The 19,516-nt window shown below is 43.6% G+C and overlaps 1 protein-coding gene and 1 long non-coding RNA gene across 2 annotated transcripts; both read right to left on the bottom strand.

Moving 5' to 3' along the window:
* Nucleotides 1-525: 525 nt before the first annotated feature.
* Nucleotides 526-8,326, bottom strand: LOC146174304 (uncharacterized). Its single transcript, XM_084584160.1, has 2 exons — nt 7,424-8,326; nt 526-1,076 (listed from the first exon to the last, which is right to left on the bottom strand). The coding sequence occupies exons 1-2, from the start codon at nt 8,314-8,316 to the stop codon at nt 698-700; spliced, it is 1,272 nt and encodes a 423-aa protein (XP_084440286.1). The 5' UTR covers nt 8,317-8,326; the 3' UTR covers nt 526-697.
* A 3,960-nt stretch (nt 8,327-12,286) lies between these two features.
* LOC146174303 (uncharacterized) lies at nt 12,287-18,060 on the bottom strand. The gene is made up of 4 exons (XR_014702293.1): nt 17,616-18,060; nt 15,651-15,822; nt 15,096-15,176; nt 12,287-13,187 (listed from the first exon to the last, which is right to left on the bottom strand). It is a non-coding gene; the product is annotated as an uncharacterized LOC146174303 (long non-coding RNA).
* Between the last annotated feature and the right edge of the window lie 1,456 nt (nt 18,061-19,516).

Here is a 19,516-nt window from a genome sequence, read left to right as displayed (position 1 = left end):
GTTCCATACTAACGAGGCACTTCTTTGTAGCCATAACTGAGATTATGAAGTGGAGGCTCAGTTATTAAAGCAAAAAGGCATCAGCATGACTTTTGACTTCAACGTAAATCAAGGGTCAGCCATAATGATGCTTTCTGAAAGAGTAAAGAGCCACTCTATTGGCGTGCACTGGCTCACGACACCTCTGCACTCAGGAAGCAAAACATCGAGCTATGTGGATATCTTTCCGACAGATGACATACATGTTGCTATCATCCTATCAAATTCTTTCGCTGAAGCATATATATCGTGTACACAACTGACACATTATGCTGCGCTCTTTTATGCTCAAATTTCATAATCGCAGAGTTCTTCAACCTTAAATCCTACACCAGAATCATATTTTGTGCAGTAATGAAGATAGCCTTTGACAACAACCTGCATGACCAATAAGCTTGCGACAAGAAATATATATATTTTTTTAAAACAGGGATAAACGATTCAAAAGTAACTTCAGCTTTTGTTGAGAAAACTAATGTACGGGAACCATCGCCTAAGAAATTAAAATAACTATTTCTAGGTATCTGATTGTCTAAGTTCTCCTTCTAGACATTATTGTATTAGAGAAGCATGTCCAGAACATTAAAAAAACAACGTAAAAGGCGCTACTAAAATGCGAGAACTAAATAACAAGTGGAGCGCCTTTACAACGGCTTATTTACATAATGCTAAAGTTACTATTTTGAGCAATAACGCTCGTGCAGTCTTTTTCCTCCTTGTCGTTGGTACGCGGGCACTGGAATGCCACAGAAAAATCAGCATTGTCCTTGACAACCTTATTCATTAACATATCGTCCAAAGAGTCGCAGTGGTAGTAGGCGAAGCGGGCGTAGAAAAATTGCGCTTCTGACATCTGGAAGAGGCTCCAGGCATTCTGCACTATGTACCAGCTTGGTCTTGCAGAAGCCGGTGTGATGTTCTCAGCAGTGCCGGTGCCTGAAGCCCCGACAAGGGCTGCGACTTGCAGCCCATGCTTGTAAACATCCAGTATTGGAACTAGGAAGTCATCGACCGTTGAACCAGTGGTCAGGCAGGTCCTGCATCGGAAACGTTGTATATGTAGCTGGCATGTACCGTTAGCATGCCTGCGTCACGGTTATGTATGTTTCGCATACTTCGAAAATGGCTCCGGAGTACATTATTGCAGATTGTAGTTGCAGTACACGTACTACTCAGACCTGAGACGTGAATATTACTTCCCTAAATATGCCGAGTGCTGAATACAAGGTGTTCCGAGATGAGACCAACAACTTCTTACATACGTTCTTTAGTGTTTCAAGTAAACGTCTAAATCAGTTATAGCAGTTTTGGCGACTAACAAAAATTGAAAAAGGTGGCATGGAAGCGACTGAATATATAAATCTGAAAAATATTTTTACAGCTACAGATGCACTGAGTATTACATTAGAGATTTGCGGCAGGCAAAGAACGACAGTCCCATCAATATTTACAAAATGAGAAACCCATAGGCCCTCGGCACTGTGGCGCAATCTATTTCGGTGATTTATGGCTCATTGAGACTGTCCGGTGCTTGCGAGGGGTGCCTGTAGACTTCGATGAAACGCGTCACTGTGGGCAGTTCAAGCCGCTTTACATTCATTGCCCGATCAGGGCGACCTCGCTCACTGCCGCTGGCAACTCCATTCAGTTTATCCGTGACATTCACAGCATTATATATCTGAGCGGCACGGTATACAAACACGTTGAATGGATTTGAAGCCCTCAGACGTGTGCTTTGACGCCTGGAGAGTGCCAGAGCCGTAACAGTTTTCTCACGAGAGCCGTTCATAGACAATTCCTTTTTCTTCGAACACAATCTCATCTACGCAGCTCTGCAATGAACATAGGTGTGTTGTTATTATTCGAGCATACAGATATTTGAAAATATACAAGTGTTAAGAAATCGGAGCACATGTCCATTGAGTCACCGGGGTCCTAAAGAAGCACGTGCCGCGCTAGAACGGTATACGAGAAATGTTTTCTCCATGCGAGGAGCGCCCATAGCCTTGCCCTTGTCGACGTCAACCTCGCCTCTTCTTCACTCGGTGGCGACGAGAACTCAGCAGACCTGAAGGTAACCGTACTCTCCAGACGTTTCAGCCACGTCTAACCAATGACGACGCGCGGCTCTGCGGGAGTAAAATGCGACGCTTAAACAAGCAGAGCTACGCGTATGTGCGTGCCGGTCGTGGCGCATCGTAACAGACGGACGCAATGTGCCCTGTTAATTGAGGTCTCGTCGCTTGAACAGCCAGCCAGTGTTTGAGCTACTGTTGCTGTGGGTTAGCAAGTGCTACTGCTCGGCTCCAGGAGTGAGCCCGCTGCTCGGTAAGCCCACTGATTCGCGAGGAACCAACGCTCATCTTACATGGCGGCCCCATGGCGACTTTCCAGACGTCTCTCTGTGACAGTGCCCGGTGAACAATTTAGTGTTTTTTTACTTTGTTGTGTATTTTTAGTGATATAAAGCCCCTTTAGGTGCATGCTTTATATTGCCTTTCTGTGAACCTCTTCTCTATATTAGGTGTTATTATGAATCCATCTGAGTCATTTTTTGCTTTGTGAAAGATTGTTTTTGTTCATTACTTTTGACTCTAACCCTCGCTCTGGCTTGAACCGCCGAAAGATGGGAACCCAACGGCCACCCCATTCTGTCACCTGAAGATAGTTGAATTCTGACAGAGTTTGCTACTGAACTTGCTACGTCTTCCCCGCTAACTCTAAAGGTGTCTGGTAGTGTGCGCACCTATAGTGGCGCATCGCGAATAACATAATTATTAACTGGGAACCCATATTCTGTGTCCGCGACAGGATGATTTCTGAAATTAAGCTCAGAGTATACAGAAGGAGTTGGAAGAGTTTACGAGCAGATCGCAAACGTTGTGGCAGCTGAGCGATATCGAGAGGCACCACGCTGAAGCGGATGTTTAGGATCCGCTGAGCAGTGCTATGTATCAGCATTTATGCAGTTCAGTCTCAAGATGAATCTCAAGGAGATTGATGCGTTGGGTCGAAAGGTCTAGAAGGGGCAGAACTGATAGAACGGGTCGACCAAAAAGAAAAAAAAAGGTAAAAGAAGAGAGAAAGAATGACCAAGGAAGCGAGCAAAGGCAAAGAGGCAACAAGAAGAAAAAGAGCGCGAATGGCTGAGGAAGCAAGCAGAAGAAGAGAAACAAAGATGATAGTAAGAGAGAGAATGCCACACGTATAGGTTAGAAAAAGCGAATTCCTAAAGAGAGATATTCTGAAGAAGCTGGCTAAAGTTCTGCGGTCGAATATATCGCCGAGCCGCCGGAGGTTACCTTAGCCCGTTTTTGCAACAGAAATTTCAGAGAGGACTTAAATGGGGCTACGATTTCTCAGGAAAGTGAGAATGTGCCTTTCGATACGACAGGTGGCCCAGAAGCTGCGAAAGCGAGCGAGAAAGCTCATGCATGTTCTCTTCGCCTGACGAGAAGGACACGATTGCAGCTCCAGATTAAATTGCACCTTGCCTGAGTGTATGAGTGATCGGTATAATGAGATATGAAGTAACATCAAGCACGAAACCTAGGTTGAAGGTGGCAGCGCTGATTATAAAATTAAGGATTCAGAGGTGGAAGAAAGCGAGGGCTGCACTGTAATGCACTTCAAGGAAAATTGTAAGGAACAAAGCTAATTAAAAGTCAGAATGACTCCCCGGTGGAAAATGAGCACCGCTCGAAGAAGGTACGATGAAACGTCGTAAAAAAAAGGAAGAAAAATGAAAAAATTGAGGTAGAACAAAGTTGTTCTCAACGAGATGCTTCTTCAAGAAAACGACGTTCTGATTATGGAAGTGAAACCGGAGAAAACGTGCCTCTGCAAGCAGTACAGAAGAAGGCAAGAAAGAAAATACAACTCAACACTACTGATGTAGGCAAGGCGAGCAGGAAGGGTGCGGAAGCAAAACAAGGAAGAAGCGACTGAAGGACTGGAAGCGCAAGCGCAAAGAGTGTAGCACAAGCCGATAAGGAATGAGACGGCCTACTTAAAGCAGTCCTAGGCATGCTAGCGCTAGCTCTGGCGAATCTTCCGATCGGAAAGCAGATTTGAGTAAGAGAAGACACAAGAGAGAACAAATAACGATTGAAAAGGCTCTGTAATAAGAGAAAAGAGAGCCAAAGTCGTTAGAGGAAAAACTCCAGTCTAGTAAAAAAGAAAACTCTCGTACCTCAAATGTGGAGAGGAACTATGTCCCAAGGAGGAGGTGCAATCCGAGTGTGGAAATATAGGTGCAAGTATGCTAAGAGTTAATGGGCTTCTCAGTAACCCATTACTCAGCAACCACTTCATTGTATTAGTATTTTTATATGGATCATTATATTAATTCAAAATGTGGTTTCTTCTAAAATTCTTTCTTGAAATCTAAAGAAAATTAGGTTAACTTGTCCTGGGCATATTATTGTTTGAGAAAGATGATGAATCATTCGAACTAGCTGCGTTACTGTGAACAAGACCTTGCGAAACCCTTGTTGCGCAGGTGACAATAAGTGGTAAGTCAGGATAATTCGAAATATATTTAAAGACTGTGTGCTCAAACAGGTTGGTGCTTTTGGGTTTAAGAGAAATGGGTCTGTAGTTACGTCCGATGTGCACTGTTTTTGTGAACTGGAAATTTCTATGCAAGTTTTCTGACTAGAAATTTCCATGGGTAAGTAACGATTGAAATATTTTAGTCGGAAATTTTCTCAGTTTTAATGCTTTAAATAGGATTTAGGACTCCTTCCAAACTGATCAATACGTCCGATGATGGAAGGCGCTGTGTGGAGTTGTAAAAGCTGGGAAGTGGGTCCTCATCTTTGGTGCAAACGGAGGAGAAGAAAGGAATTGAAATTTTTAGCACTGCCTTGAGTAGGTGTTCATCATCGGTATTACTTTGATTTTTTTTTCGTTTGATATTAATGTCTCAAGATTTTGCCTCGTGCTTCACGAACAAATGTTTTCAGTGTGACATAACGAATATGTACTTTGATTTCTTGATAAGATAATTTATTTCACATCTCATGCTCTGAAGTTCTGTGACGTTTAGGCATCCTTGTAAGTACATAACTCCTGATTTTACCTGGTTCTTCACGAATAAATTTTGTCAAAGTGACATAATGAATATGCACTTTCATTTCAAGACAATTTAATTCCCATCTCATGCTCTGAAGTTCTGTGAGATTTCAGGCATTTCGATCACGAGAGCACGCTTTCCTTTTTCTTTTGATGCTGAACTTGAGATGAATTATTTCTCTGGAAACCTATAGATTATTTCGATAGCATTTTTGTAGACATTGGGTACAAACAGCATGATACAATACATCGTCGTCTTGGCAAATAAATATGTCAAATCATCAGTGCTACCATTTCACTTAAATAGAGACATTAGGATCTCAAACTGCCTTTTAATGTAATCGAAAGCACTAGTCATCAGAAGCTTGAAAGTTTACATACTAAGTAGGTGACTTGCCGCAAGCATTAAGCTAACATATCCATGCACAAAACGGCCGTTTCATGACCAGACAACACATCATCAACAGCACATTGATTTAGGAACATTGTCAGTGCACTGCATACTAGAATGCGGTCTACTATGAAAGACCTAGTTGCGCACATCGTTGTAAAATCATGTGCAAGCTGATTTATAATAAAGTTAAATATCACGTCAAGGAACACCTCACTACAATTAACATGCGCATCTGTTGCAACATATATAGGAGACCCAGTGAATAGGCGGGAGGTTAAACTCATCTAATAGCAAAATGCTACCTATCATTCCTAATACACTGAATGCGATGCATTCTGCCGAGAAATATATCCACCCATGTGTACGGTGCGGTTGTTTAATTTCATACTACTCCAAACAGCATGGAGCATCTAAAGTGGAAAAATTGTGACGCTTGATTAGATGGCCACACTTCACCTTTTCCATCTTCATACTACATATCTAACATGTAACAAGGGGGCAGGAAATAATTATCTGATATCCGTATCGCAACCAAGGTTCTGTAATTGCTGCAACGCCAGGCTCCCCATCTATAACTAGAGTGTCTAGCATGTGCACCACTTTTGCTCGAATTCTTGTCTTTTCGCTGATTATTTTGAAGCAGAGATGATTACCTTCTGTGCGTAATTTACCTGCACTCATTTCTCAAGTAATTCTTACTTTTAACCTTTTTTGGCGTTCCGCATTCAAGCTATAAAATGTGCTGTTTACCTTTAATTTTCCTAAAACAAGCTTTGTATTAGTTCGTGCCTCGCGTTCTTCAATTGCTGAGTCCCACAACTTTTTCTTTATTCGCTGTACTCTGTTTAAAAAATCCTCATGGAAGTCTGCAACCCTAAGCATGAATGAGCACGTTTTACCAGAACGTCTACCTAACATGTGAAGTCTTTCAATAGGACTCGAATTCAGCCCTAAAGTAGCATCAAATATCTCATCTTTCACCTTACACATTAGGGGTCCCTCATTCTCCTTTTCATCCTATGCCCTTACATTAATAGTATGATTATTTCGACGGGAACGCTTCTATAAATCACTAACATTATTGAGGAAAGCAGATGTTACAGCGCTGGAGTCTACCACGCTGGTTGTTGGGTTTTCTACCGAGGGGCAGGATTTATCTAAAGTTTGTACATGAGCACCAATATTGCAAAGTTAGTTCGGCCTGTTTATATTTATAGTTTCAAAGGATTGTTGTTTCTCTTGAGCCGTACTATGGTTAGATAAAATTTCAATCTGATTCTGAAACAATTCCTTCGGTATCACATCTCTAATTGGTCGCAGATTTTACATCACATCTCCAGAGACACTAAGCGACACTAATAGAAAAACAATAACATGCAGGCAACAACTCGTGGACACGGTAGCACTATAAGACGGAGAACATCACGACGGAAGCCATGGATTCGATGATTATCATGCATGAACAGCGGAACGCCAGGCGACATTTTCACGGGAGTGGCAGGCAAAGCAAAAGCGTTTTTTTACTCAACAACTGATGAAGGTTGGCACTCGATTGCATTCACTCGATTGCCTCCTGAGCAATCGAGTACCGTAGGTTATCGTCCCTTGTGGTTAGAATAATGTCGAAGATGCAACTTCTACAATAATAATGTTTTTCCCAGTGAATCTATTGCATAATAAACAGTTATTGAAGAGCAGCTTGTGCAAATACTTCCTAAGTGAAGTTACCACCTCTGAAACGAAATACTTGTCCTAGACATTCTTGATTATATGCATCATTTTGGGATTGACCTATGCTTCCAATTTCATCTGACTGAAAAAGGTAGCAGCTTGCGGAACATCCAAACGTGGAACGCTAATCTGTTTACATTGGTCATTTTCTGAGTAATAACGTCGTTGTGACATAGAAATTACCTGTAATATTGCAGCGCCATATTCGTCTTTTGAGACCAGACATCCATGTTGAGAACGTTTTCCGTTAGCAGGAGAGCCAAGCGAGTCACAAACACCGCTGCGTCGGTAAGCATTGGGTCTGTAGTACCAGAACTCAGCCAGCCATATCCAAGTGATGAGACGTAGAGGGTCGTTTGGTTTATAAAAACCATCCGCTGCTTCATTTCGACCTTGTCATCGTCTCGCAGCGGGGGCAGGCCTTTTCGTGCCTTCTGCATTTCAGAGTCAAACTCGTAGTTCAGTGCCAAGAACAAGTTCCGGACGAAACCCTGTTTAGACATCAGCGGCACGGCCGGCTCGTGGAAAATCAGGTCTCCAGGCAGCATGAGAGAGAAGTTTTTCATCGCAGCCAGGAAGCGTTCCGTGTCGTTTCCGGCCGCCATCAGCTTCCTGTAGAGGGCATAGTTAGAAATAGTTTTTCGCGTGGCCTCAAAGATATTGTGCAACTGGCTGTCCTTGGTGGGAGTTGCGAGAGCTGTCACGTACGCAACGCGCCATAGCTGAGCGCTATTGTATACGTGATCGTTGCAAACGTGTTCGCTAGTGACTGTTGGCGAATTCAGATGTTTGTCCCCTTGAATATAGCGCATGGCATCCAGAACAAGAAGGAGCACCCTGTAGAACACCGATAGAGGCTGGTTGCTTGCGTTAGTCAAGAGCCGAATATCCTCCAGAAAGCTAGCTTTAGACACCACATATAGTCCTTTGATGCTGTCCACGTCGATAAAGAAATCTAGGAAAATTCCTTTGAACTGCGAGGCTTCCAGGTCCCCGAAGACTTCTCTCATCTCTGCCCACGACATCGGTGACCGTTTCCAATCGCTTAAGAGAAATTTGTCTTCCCACTTTTTCATGTCTATTTCAGTGTAGTTGGTGCCAAGATGCCCATTTAGGATGGAGAAAGCCTGGTCGTAGCAAGAAGCATCACAAAACTTCCAGTAGTCACCGAGCCGATAATATGTTCTGAGGAATGTGAGTTCAGTTGCGTCGGCAGCGGATGCATGTATCTCAAAGAGGAAACTCAAGCCGTAGCGCTTGCTCGCAGCGACTGCCAAATGGAGGAGGTCTGCGCCGCTCATGAGGCTTGTGGCATTCGCGATTTCCAGAACAGCTGCCGCGACGTCCCTGATCATCCTATTGTGCTGCCATATCTCCTGAACGCACGACGTGTAGAGGGCGTGCAGTGCTGCTGCAGCCTCACACCCATAATTGTTAGTTCCTTTCACGATGTTGCCAGTGACATCCGACTGAAAAAAAAAAACAAGCGCACAACAGCAATGAAGTGAGACATGGAGATGAACTGAAATACGCACAAAGATACATTGAGCTTAAAAACCGCTCCAGCATCGCTGCAGGTCAGTTGCTCGCATTATTTAGTTGCGTTAGTTTTTGAAGTAGATAAAAGATAAGAAGTAAATGCATTTATGCCCCTGCTTTCTTGACACCATAGTTCAACGATGAGAACGGGGTCAAGAAATTTAATATGCAGCAGATATTATCAAAAGAGCAACTTCTGCCTTTTGGGCGCGTCGCGATCCATTTAAAAGCTCCCGCCTGCTGCTCACTTACAGGTCCTCATCCGCTTCCACACATTTTGCTCGCGATTTTCTTAGGGTTTGCCACTAGTATTTTCACACACTTTTAAGCACAGAACATTGTGCTAGCCTATTAGCAGCGACACCACCTGGCAAATATATGAAGCACCGTTTTAACAAAGCTCTAAAAGTATTGGACGCGAGGACATACCGTGGCGCCGCCTCTCGGGAGTGCCCGCATGACGAAGTAAGTGGGATAACGCACGTTGAACGGCTGCTATAGGATGCTTTCCTAGGCAGTTCAGTTGCGCGTTAGCATTACGTTCATTTATTTATTTAATGTGCGCCTCGGCCTGGGCCTGTGTAAGCTTATTTTCAGGTATGAGACCCGGTCATTCGGCAAAAAAGCCCTTCACCGAATCAGAGTTATCGAAGTTGGCGAGCTTACTGCTGCGACGGCGCGCACCAGCTGCAGTATATCTGCTGTTATGAAAAAAAAAATGAAGCTACCACACAACCAGTCAGATGTAAGCAGTCAGTGCACGGATAATGGGATTCCCGTGCAAGAGCAGATGACCGTCAGGCGCCAGGATGTTGTTGAGCGCCTTCGCATAGCGCCGGCGGAAGCGGCACCATTCGCCTGCTCCCTTGAACGTAGCAGAGCAAGCAAGTTTGACTGCTATGATGACATGGATTAATTTTTAGCAAGTGTGAAGTTGTGTGTTCCACAATGCGAAGTGTTGCGCACTGACTACCGTCATTGGGCCTTGGTTAGAGCGGATATTTGTTTTTCTCGCGCACAGTAGTTTCTTTTTTTTTTACTCATATCGCGATCAGCACATCACAACATGCCTGCAATGCTCTAACTTTCGCTTATTCACGGACGCTTTCATTTGAAATTATTACAGTACTGGAGACGTCACCTGAGACAACTCACCATGCGCACCGCTGTCCGAGGCGGCAGAATCTTCTAGTTCACTTCAGGGGAGCTTCTGTGTTAACGTGTTCATTTAAAATAATTTGAGACCTTCTTGCCTTCGCACGATCCCTCCTTTCTTTCGGAGGATACTGCTCCATGCAGAAGCCATTATCTTTTCCATCTTCCAGCAACAGTATCGTTAGAATTTACAAGTGATAAGCGCAAATTAAAACGCGAGCACCGTTTGTTCTGCCGCTCACCGAACTTTTAGCGCCAACTGTATGGACAAAAGCTCGGTCGCTCAAATGCCTGCAGCACACATCACGAGAGTGATCACTCGCTAATTTGGCCATTCAAAATTTAATTAAGGAAGAAAAATCCTGTGAGCTTATATTTCGGGTAGCGACGGGAGCTTGCGCCAGGTTCCCTCGATTACGTCTGGGTACAGAGCAGTAACGAACCGTATCAACAGCTTAAATAACCTTCAGCAGCTTCAGTAACGATGCAAGATTAAATGGTGCAATGCTGGCATCTATATCAACCAAAACTAGAGAAATAAACGCGACTGTTAGGTTTTAAAACACGCAAAGGCAATCGAGCGTATGCTTCAGCAGCAGTAAGAGGAGTCACGTGATCCCCCTTTCTCCCCTAAAACGACACTAGCGCCGTTCGCTCTAGTGATGGCGCTCGCGCCCAATACCTGTGAGCCTTACGTGCACCGTGTCTGACGCGTGATTTAGGGTTCCAGTGGCTTTAATCTGATCCTTCCGAAGCGACCAGAGTTGGTAGCTCCTGCCATCTGGATGTTCTGTGGTGTCGTGACAAACCACAACATTCGACTAGCCAATGTCCGGCCATTTCGCTCCCTAAAACTGCCAGCCAGCGCCAGGCTTCTCGTTTTTCTGGCACCTCCAACTTGCCGCAACAACGAATTTTCGAAGAACGGGGCTTTTATGTTATTGCATTAAAATATCGCCAAACAGGATTGACACTTTTTGTGACATAAGCAAAGTATCGATGCCTTTACATTTTATGTCGCTGCTAAAAGAAACCATGCTCGGAATATAAGCAGCCTATATAAGTAGCATTCATTGACTACGAGAATGCATTTGACTCGGTCGAAACCTCAGCAGTCATGCAGGCATTGCGAGAACAAGGTTTATGTAAGCCATGTGTGAAAGTAATGAACGATATCTATAGTGGCAGTACTTTTCAAAAGCTTGTTTCTTTCTCACTGGAGAGCGGTTCAAATCTGACCAAACGTGGTGATTCGCCTGCGTTGAAGCAGGAGGCGAAGACGCAGAAGATGAAATATATATAGAGTATTTACGAAATTATAACGGGGAACTATAAATTACATATGCAACGTCACACAGACAAAAGGTATAGCTGTAACAAAAACAAATTATCTCAAAGAGAGATACCGCCTGCAGAATCATTCTTATCCACTGCGCGTTTCAGTTAAAGCCTAGGCAGTTGTAGACTTACGTGCTAAGCACGGAGCCTGCACTTAGACTAACTTCTCTTCGGTCCCCTTTCCTTTTTATTTCATTGGTAGGCAAAGAGAGAGGGGCGATCATTTTCGGTTGTCTTCCCCTTGTGTAAGTTAACGAATCAGAAAAGATCAAGTAGGGTGGGATCTACCCTGTGAGTTGAGCGCAACCTCAGAGCCAGTGCCCTGATATCAAAACAGTCATCTAAAACAAATGGAATCCTTACTCTCCGCATAGAGGAACCACGCGCTCTCCCTTCACGGTTCGGGGTATCCTTCCCACTTTCATCTCCTACACCGTCGCCCCTCCACACTTCCGTGTCTCGTGAAATTCTGCAGACCAGTTCAGTCTAGCTCGCCGCAGCGCCTCAACAACAAAAAGGAGGAATCCGGACCGGCTCAGATGAAAGGTGGCGTTGGGAAGTCGTTTTCGTTTTTCTATTGTACGCGTGGGGAAACATGTCTGCTTCAAACTGCTCAGGTGAAGTCGCAGCTCCCGGTTAGAGATGAGCAATAGTATAACCGCGTCTTATCAATTGCTTTCCAGTGTAAAACAAAAAATTGGTCTGGTTTAGCTTATGGTTAAGCCTACACTGTAAAAACAAAAACACCTTATTAGGCGTTTTCGCATGTCTATAACTAACACCCATGCACCCTTGAAAAAAAGTGGCTTCAGAGTGCCAGTACACCTTCAAAGATGGTGCTTCGGTTGGTCATAACACCATTCTATGGGGCCAATGCACTGGGGTGTTTTCATCACCTTTACACCCTATTGCAGGGTGGAAGCAGTGGCATTGCACCCTTACACCCCTCGATAAAAATCAGTGCGGATAACGTCCATATATTGCATTCCCTAATTAGGAATTACTTTTGCCACTACACGTTCCTTAATGCTTTTCCTATGTACACATTTGCAATCAAGCTTAATGGTATTCCTTTTAACCACCTGTAATGCCAAATGAGCATGTAAAGAGATGCTGCATGCCATTATTTTGACATCTCGAATCGCCCATGCCAGTATGATTGTTTTTTCAAATTCACAGAGCATGTTACAAAAAAATGTCACACAGAAGGAAACTGGAAGTCTTTTATTCGGCATAGAAGGGTCAGGGTTCGGGCTAGTGGGTGCTCGGGTGCTGGTGGAAGGGGGGGGGGGGCAGGGGGGCACTTGTGTTCTGTTTCTTCATTGATGCGCGATATGGAACCTCATTTATTTAACAATACTGCCACTCTCCACCGATAGCCTAGCAGACGGGCAAAAACATACATGGTATGTACGTAAATACCTAAAAAAAATGAAAGAAGCAAAACAGTTCCAACAAATGCAGACAACAAAGTATACAATTTTTTTCAAAAACCGAACCGAACAATGAACACAACAGCATGGTGACATTTCTGAAAAGCAACAACAAAACGTTTAGTCGTATGCAACAATAATCGCAGTACACAATATTAATACTATGCTTTGTCAGTGTCAACGCGTGCGCTTGCATAAAATTCGGCCTTAAGCGATGAAATAAAGCGTCGTGCAGCGCATCTTGGCTTCGACACGCAGACGTCCAAAAAGAGGTGCTCTATAAAGCAGCACAAATTGTCGGACCCCTTGTCATATGTCAGATTGAACAGCCAAAATCGACCCATTATTCGAACAATACCCTAAGTAGAGTCGATGACTCGAAGAAGCTTCCGCTGCTGAATGGAGGGGAAATGCTCTTCAGCTTCTTTGATGCTGCTCCCAGTATATCCGACGCAGGGCGTGGCAGGCTTTTCTTCCTGTTCCTTGATAAAATTGTGAAAGAAGTGCATAACAGAGCAGCTGTATAAATATGCACTGCACCTGGCAAAAAGCAAATTCAACATATTTTCTACTCTATATTTAGAATACGCCAATGCTCCTTTAGTGTACAGCAGTGTGCTTGGAAAAGGGCCCTATCGGAAACCACTGGTGGTTATCTCACAATTAACAATGCAGAGTATACTGTTATGGTTGGTTCAGGAGGCACAAAGCCAGCAGTCTGATCCAGTCATAAATGAGAGCAGATAAGGTCAACCCATTTTTATTCATGCAGAATGCTGTTGCATGGTAATTTTAGATTATGCAAGCTATTTTATCAAACAAAAATGGCTACACTCATCAAAAGCACCTGGGTTAGGGAACTTCAATGCTGCCCCACGAACTTTTCATTTCACATGAACTGGAATGCTTATTATGATAGTTAAAAATGTAAATAAACAATAAACAGCACTGGAGCACGGTGTTTACTACTAAAATATTAACAGCTGGCTCAATTGAAGGCTTCACACAAGGCCTACAGCATACCCTGCACTGGCCAAGTAGATACTGCAGAACCAAACAAAAAAAAAACGTGGAAAGAGCATACTTAGTGATGAGGCACTACAAAAAAAAAAAAAAAAAGTACATGTAATACATAACACATAATGCATTTCTGAACTTTTGCACGTCTTCTTGTGCTAAGTATGAACCAGCCGAGCCCTAGGTCATCGCAATGCTTCCTGAAGTGTTTACATTCAAGGTTTAGTAACAAGGAAAAAGTGTTCTCGCTGCTCTATGTGGCAGCTCTGAAACTTCATCACACATTATTCATTGAAAGTGTACACTGGAGCTTTGAGTTGAGCGACAATTACATGTGCAACAGCAGAGCATTACCAAACAACCAAACAGCAGAAGCTCTAAAAAATGTCAACACTGAAGCATGGCATGTTAAAACATTTTCCACGCATAGCACATTGTATGCATAGACATCCAGAACATCAGTGGTGAGCCTCAAGAGGCGGCAGGAAGCTCAAGTGTTCAAGAAGTTGTAATCGTTATAGCGGCAGGCAGTCTGAGCACTTAGAAATACTAAAGGTTCGAAAACTAAAAATATGTTGACTAACTTGAAATGCAAAAATAACAATTAGAATGTTTACTATAAATGAGAATGTCTATGACAGTGCCACATGGTTAATGCATGAAATGTTAGCATCTGTAGTTGAAGGCATTATATTTATACAGCATGAACCTTGAAACACAGCAGTATTTTCTCCCAACCAATGTGGTAAACCTAATCTCAGAAGAATTAAAATTATTACATCATTTCAAACTTGGCTAGCAAATTACAGCATTTTTTTAAAACAACTATTAAACTGCATTACCCACCTTCAGAAGCCTGTAAGATACCACTGTGTGGCAAATATTTCTTTTGAAGCAGTCTCAGATTATATATTCCAGACATTAGGAACATGTTAGGTACTAGCATGCATGAGCAGGTTGAGAGACCCCTTTCCAGCAAATGCTAAACCCCACCAAGCTGCCTGCAAGAGCCATCTGATAAAGCACTGCTGGTCCACTGCAGCAGAGTGCTTAGTCAAATGGCACACTGCACCAATCTTGACATTACCAGTGCTTCATCAGGTGACTCTTGTATTCAATACGACGTGGTAAGCATGTGATGGCAGGAGTCTCTTAAAAGTGCTTTTGATTGTACTTACAGTGCAAATAATCCTTTCACGGCAAAGAATTCACAGTTGTGATGAAAACTTGTGTAGTATTTCTATTTGAATTATGAATCACTAATACATATTACAAGTTAGACGTTAAACCATTTTAGAAACAAAGAAAATTCGCTAATAATGTCGGTTTCAAGTAGGCTTCCTGAATATTCAAATGACAAAGAGAAAACTTACAAATGATACAAACAACATCCAGAGCTCCCGGCTGGTTCCCAATGTTTGCCAAGAGTTGCAGAATGCATACTGTCTGTACATCTACAATAGAAATAAGCAACACAACAATGGTGTACCTCCTTGCAGGTAAAAAGAGACAGCCGAGTTTTGAGGCGATTATTTATTGTCTAATTTAGGAAGGCAAATAAACAAAATTTAAAACTTGTAGAGGCACGCAAACTGAAAGCCAGACATCTGACAGCAAAAATTAGCAAAGCTTGTGAAGATTCGAATCAGGTATCACCTAATTCTCTGCTACTAGTTGAACAGATTCGAAAAGGCTGCACCATTACAATGGAGAAGAACAATAGGTAATTTAAATTTAGCTAGTGCGAAAATTGTTACATATGAAGAAATGCACAGGCTAGTTATGGTTTTATTATTCTTTCTGATGCTCAGCCATGTTTTTAGTATATCTATAAGGCAATGCAAAATGGCAAAAATGTAGGCATTTAGCGAAAAACTGCCAATTAGATAGCACATGCAGCAAACAGAAGGAAACAGCTTAATACTCACGCTTCTTTCTCCTTTCACATATTCCCTCAGAACATACTTCGAGCACCCGGGCAATGTCCTTTTTTCTTGCACGAATGGTGTCTTTCAAAACCAAGACAAGTGTCTTGTTAAGGCCAATTTCAACTGCCTCTTTGCCGTCCTTCTTGATCAGCATGTTGACGTCATGTAAGAACTGCAAGTTTGTGTGAATGGTAGCCATAAAGAATTCATTTTACTCAATATTTCAAGTAACTGAATATTAAAAATCATCGTACAACAGCTAAGGCAATTGATGCATTTGTACATATCTGAAAAAAAAAACTGACATTAGCAAACAGCAGTTACAAAAATTCACTAAGGTTAGAAAACTGCAAAAACCATCAGTATTTTGCCACTCATCGCCAAACTGCAAGCAATATTAAGGAAAGTCTAATATAAAAAATAACAAAGCAAAAATTATAATCCTCCTTCCCTCAACTTGCCACACGGCTGAATGGCAATAAAATGTTTAATATATCTCTAAACTAAGGGTCCCCGCTCAGCTTTAAAAAGTAGGCTTCAATTCTTAGAGACAATCTACAGACATGCATCGTTAGCATATGAAAGTCAAATTGTTTTCTGGGCCCTTCAAATCAGTAAACTGCTTTCAAAACATACATTACAAATTTTTTAATAACAGTAAGTCACAAATTTGCCTGCAATATGCGCACTGTGATGAGCAAAGAAGGTAAACATATGCGACTAAGGCTATGATAACCGCTTCATATTTACATTTAGGCAAAAGACAAAAAAAGTAAACATCTGGTCAGAATCAAACTCTGTAATAGCAACATCCGGTACAATATTTGGCCACGGAATTCAAGCTGTCGACCTCTACTTGAATGCTGAGGCATCAGTATCGAATATGCATTGATTCTAGTCTAAAGACACTACAAAAATCAAGTAATGCGGTCAAACGGTTATGTTGAAATGTGACCATAAAAAAAATGATGAAAACTGGATGGTTTGAACCACATCAGCTGACTTAGCATGTGTACAAGTGCCTTAATTGAAGTCTTGCTGAAACTAAAATACGTACCTAAATGATTCTTCGAGAGCGAAAGTAAACGCCATAACAAAAGCAGCATAATAAAAATGCAAATTCACACTCCATGCAACCGCAAAATATGGTCCCTGTAAAATGAAAAATGCTCCCATTGTGATTAAAAAAAGGCAAATCCAGACGCGGAGAGTTCACATAGGCTCATGATAGCGGCATATAGTTTACGCAGTTTGGAATAAACTATTATGCAACCAGGCCGGCCGACCAGCGCACTTCGATGCCGAGAGCACGAGCGCAGAGGCGTGCCGCGCTGAACGGCCGCCGAGAACGAACATAGCCTCCTCGAACAAAAAGTTTAAGGGCTGCGGGAGGACGCTCCCCGAGCAGCAGGACGGTGCGCGCATATGCTCCGAGTAAATAAAAAAAAAAGGGGGGGGGGGGGGGGGTTCGCAGCGCTCCGAGTGAAAGAAGACGACGAAGCATGAAACAGGTTTCAGGAGAGCGAGCGCGAAGTGTAAGAGACAAGGGAGGAGGGGGGAGTCGAGAGTGCTAGGAGAATTAAGGTAGTACGCCAACATGACCTTGCCGCACGAACGGAAACGTTAGGACAAAACCGAGTCGTTGCGAACTGAGCGCAAATCAAACTGTCAAGAAACGAAAATCGTTTCGTGAACCTCCTGCGCGTACAAAATGCAAGGAAACGTAGCACATACATTATTTCTGTTCAAGAAAGTTGAGACATGTTCTTGCGCGAAATCTGCGTAACTCGCCGTGACATCTACCACATGTGCCATGTCATTTTGGCAGCCAGGTGAAAACAAGCGCGTGTCTCACGTTTTCATTTCAGCACATTGTGGAGCGTTCCGGCACAAAAAGACACAGAATGCAGCAATCCGGTAGGACACTGTTGCCACAAAGCGCAATATGCGTGAGAATAGGCTTACCTTTACAGACGATTGCGTCAGCCGCAAAGTACGCTGTCCGCCTTCGTATCACCGGCACCGAACCAACCAGTGCGATTTCAGCGCGAGTGCAATGTAGTCGGCGCATATACCTCTTAGTCACGCAGAAAAAAAAATCGTCCATGCCTTCTTCTTTCGAACATCTCAAACATAAAGCGGTGCAGCAGTCCTTCGGCCTGAGCAAAGCAAAAAGAAGCCCGGACACTTGCCGACACGATAAATGCCCGTTTGCGCTAAACACCACATGTAGAAGGCACTTCACAAGCGTACACACTTCTGTAACACATATGCATGGGAAATGCAACACATTTCACGAGGGTACACAATCGAAGAAGCACATTCAGCATTCGCCGAAACGTGGTCGAAACGCACCTCACAATGCTAACGGCCATATTGTGAAATTTGAAAAGAGCGTTCGTAGCTACCGGCGGCCTCCTGGCGGTGAAATTTTTTTTCAGTTTCTGTTTCATTTTTAGACAGCACTCGTGTGTAATTTTAATTTTAGCGTTACTTTTGGTGCTTTATTTAGGTGTTGGGTTATATTAGAAGCACCGCTTGTGTATAAAAGGCTACGAAGTTACGCAGCCTATACCCCCAGCATGTTAGGTGATATTGCTTGCCCGTAACACCCTAAGGCATATTCTCCAACCAAAGCACCCCTTTGGCATGCAAGAGGTGATTTCCAATGGCACGAACACCCTAGACTCAGGGTGTAAGGGTGTTTTGAATCAGACAAATGCCCAAAAAGGTGTTTTTGTTTTTACAGTGTAGGATGCGAAGCATACGAGCCTAAAAAATTAAACATTACAAGGCGCTGTTCCCCCTGTTCAGGAGTTTCTTCAGCACGCATTTTCCGTTTGGTAGCATTTCGCCGCTCGAACCGAGTAGTACTCGAAGCTTCATCCTTCACCTCCGTATCAGTTGTCGAACGTTGCCGTCTAGCTGCATACTATGCACGTCGCTTGGCAAGCCGTACTTTTCATTCTTCTCCCGTTTCCGTGGCTGTTTGCAACTTGCGCTTTGCGGTCTGGAGAGCCGCCCTCTCCCTGGCCGACATCTCGCTGCTCAACTGACTCAACGAGTGCGTCGCCTTTTATGCAACTGGGTGACGTCAGTATCTCCTAGAGGTAGGAGCGGGAGTTAGGCCACCGGCGAAGGCTGCGCGTCCGCGAGCGAGTGCACGAGTTGAGCCGTTGGTTGAGTCCCAGCTTTCACAGCTGTTGTGACGTCATATCGCGTGGTGCGCCGATGTAGGTCAAGTGGTAGCTACGCGGCCGCGCGCCAACGTAACGTTGGCCGCGCGGCGCAGCAAGGAAGAGCTCGGTTGTGCGGCTAGTATGCTTCGCATAAAAAACATTCCACTCCGCATTCCACACATGGGATGGGTGATGGATATCCGGGTGGAGACATGACTGCTTCTCCTCTCTTTTCTCTGCAATGCCTGGCCCTCCTTGTGGAACACAACCAGCATTCTATAGAACGTGTCAAAGATCACGGACGTTCTATAATACATTTACAGGAAAGGAAAGGCGCAGTATCGGACAACCTTGGAATGCCGCTATCGTCCTCGCGGTAGACAAGCAGAATTCCGACGAGCGTTTCACAAACCGGAGCGTAGCGCCGTTGGTTGAAGTGCTAGGCTGGGGATCCAAAGGATAGAGGCTCGATTCATGGTGGACACAACATTTATTTTATTTACTTTTATCTATCTGCCGCATGGTAGGCAAGACAAATGATGTCATTACACCATGACGTTCTAATCTCGCGATATCCCGTGGAATCTCGCGAATATGTGTGACACTTCTCGCGAATGGGCGACCGTAACAGCTATTAAACGTTTTTGCCTAAAATGATATCACTACCGGAAATCGAGCCCCCATCCC

This window comes from Amblyomma maculatum, chromosome 11 (genome assembly GCF_055883805.1).
Source record: "Amblyomma maculatum isolate TAMU_Amacu chromosome 11, ASM5588380v1, whole genome shotgun sequence".
Classification (NCBI taxonomy): domain Eukaryota; kingdom Metazoa; phylum Arthropoda; class Arachnida; order Ixodida; family Ixodidae; genus Amblyomma; species Amblyomma maculatum.
This window is presented reverse-complemented; position numbering and strand designations above follow the sequence as displayed.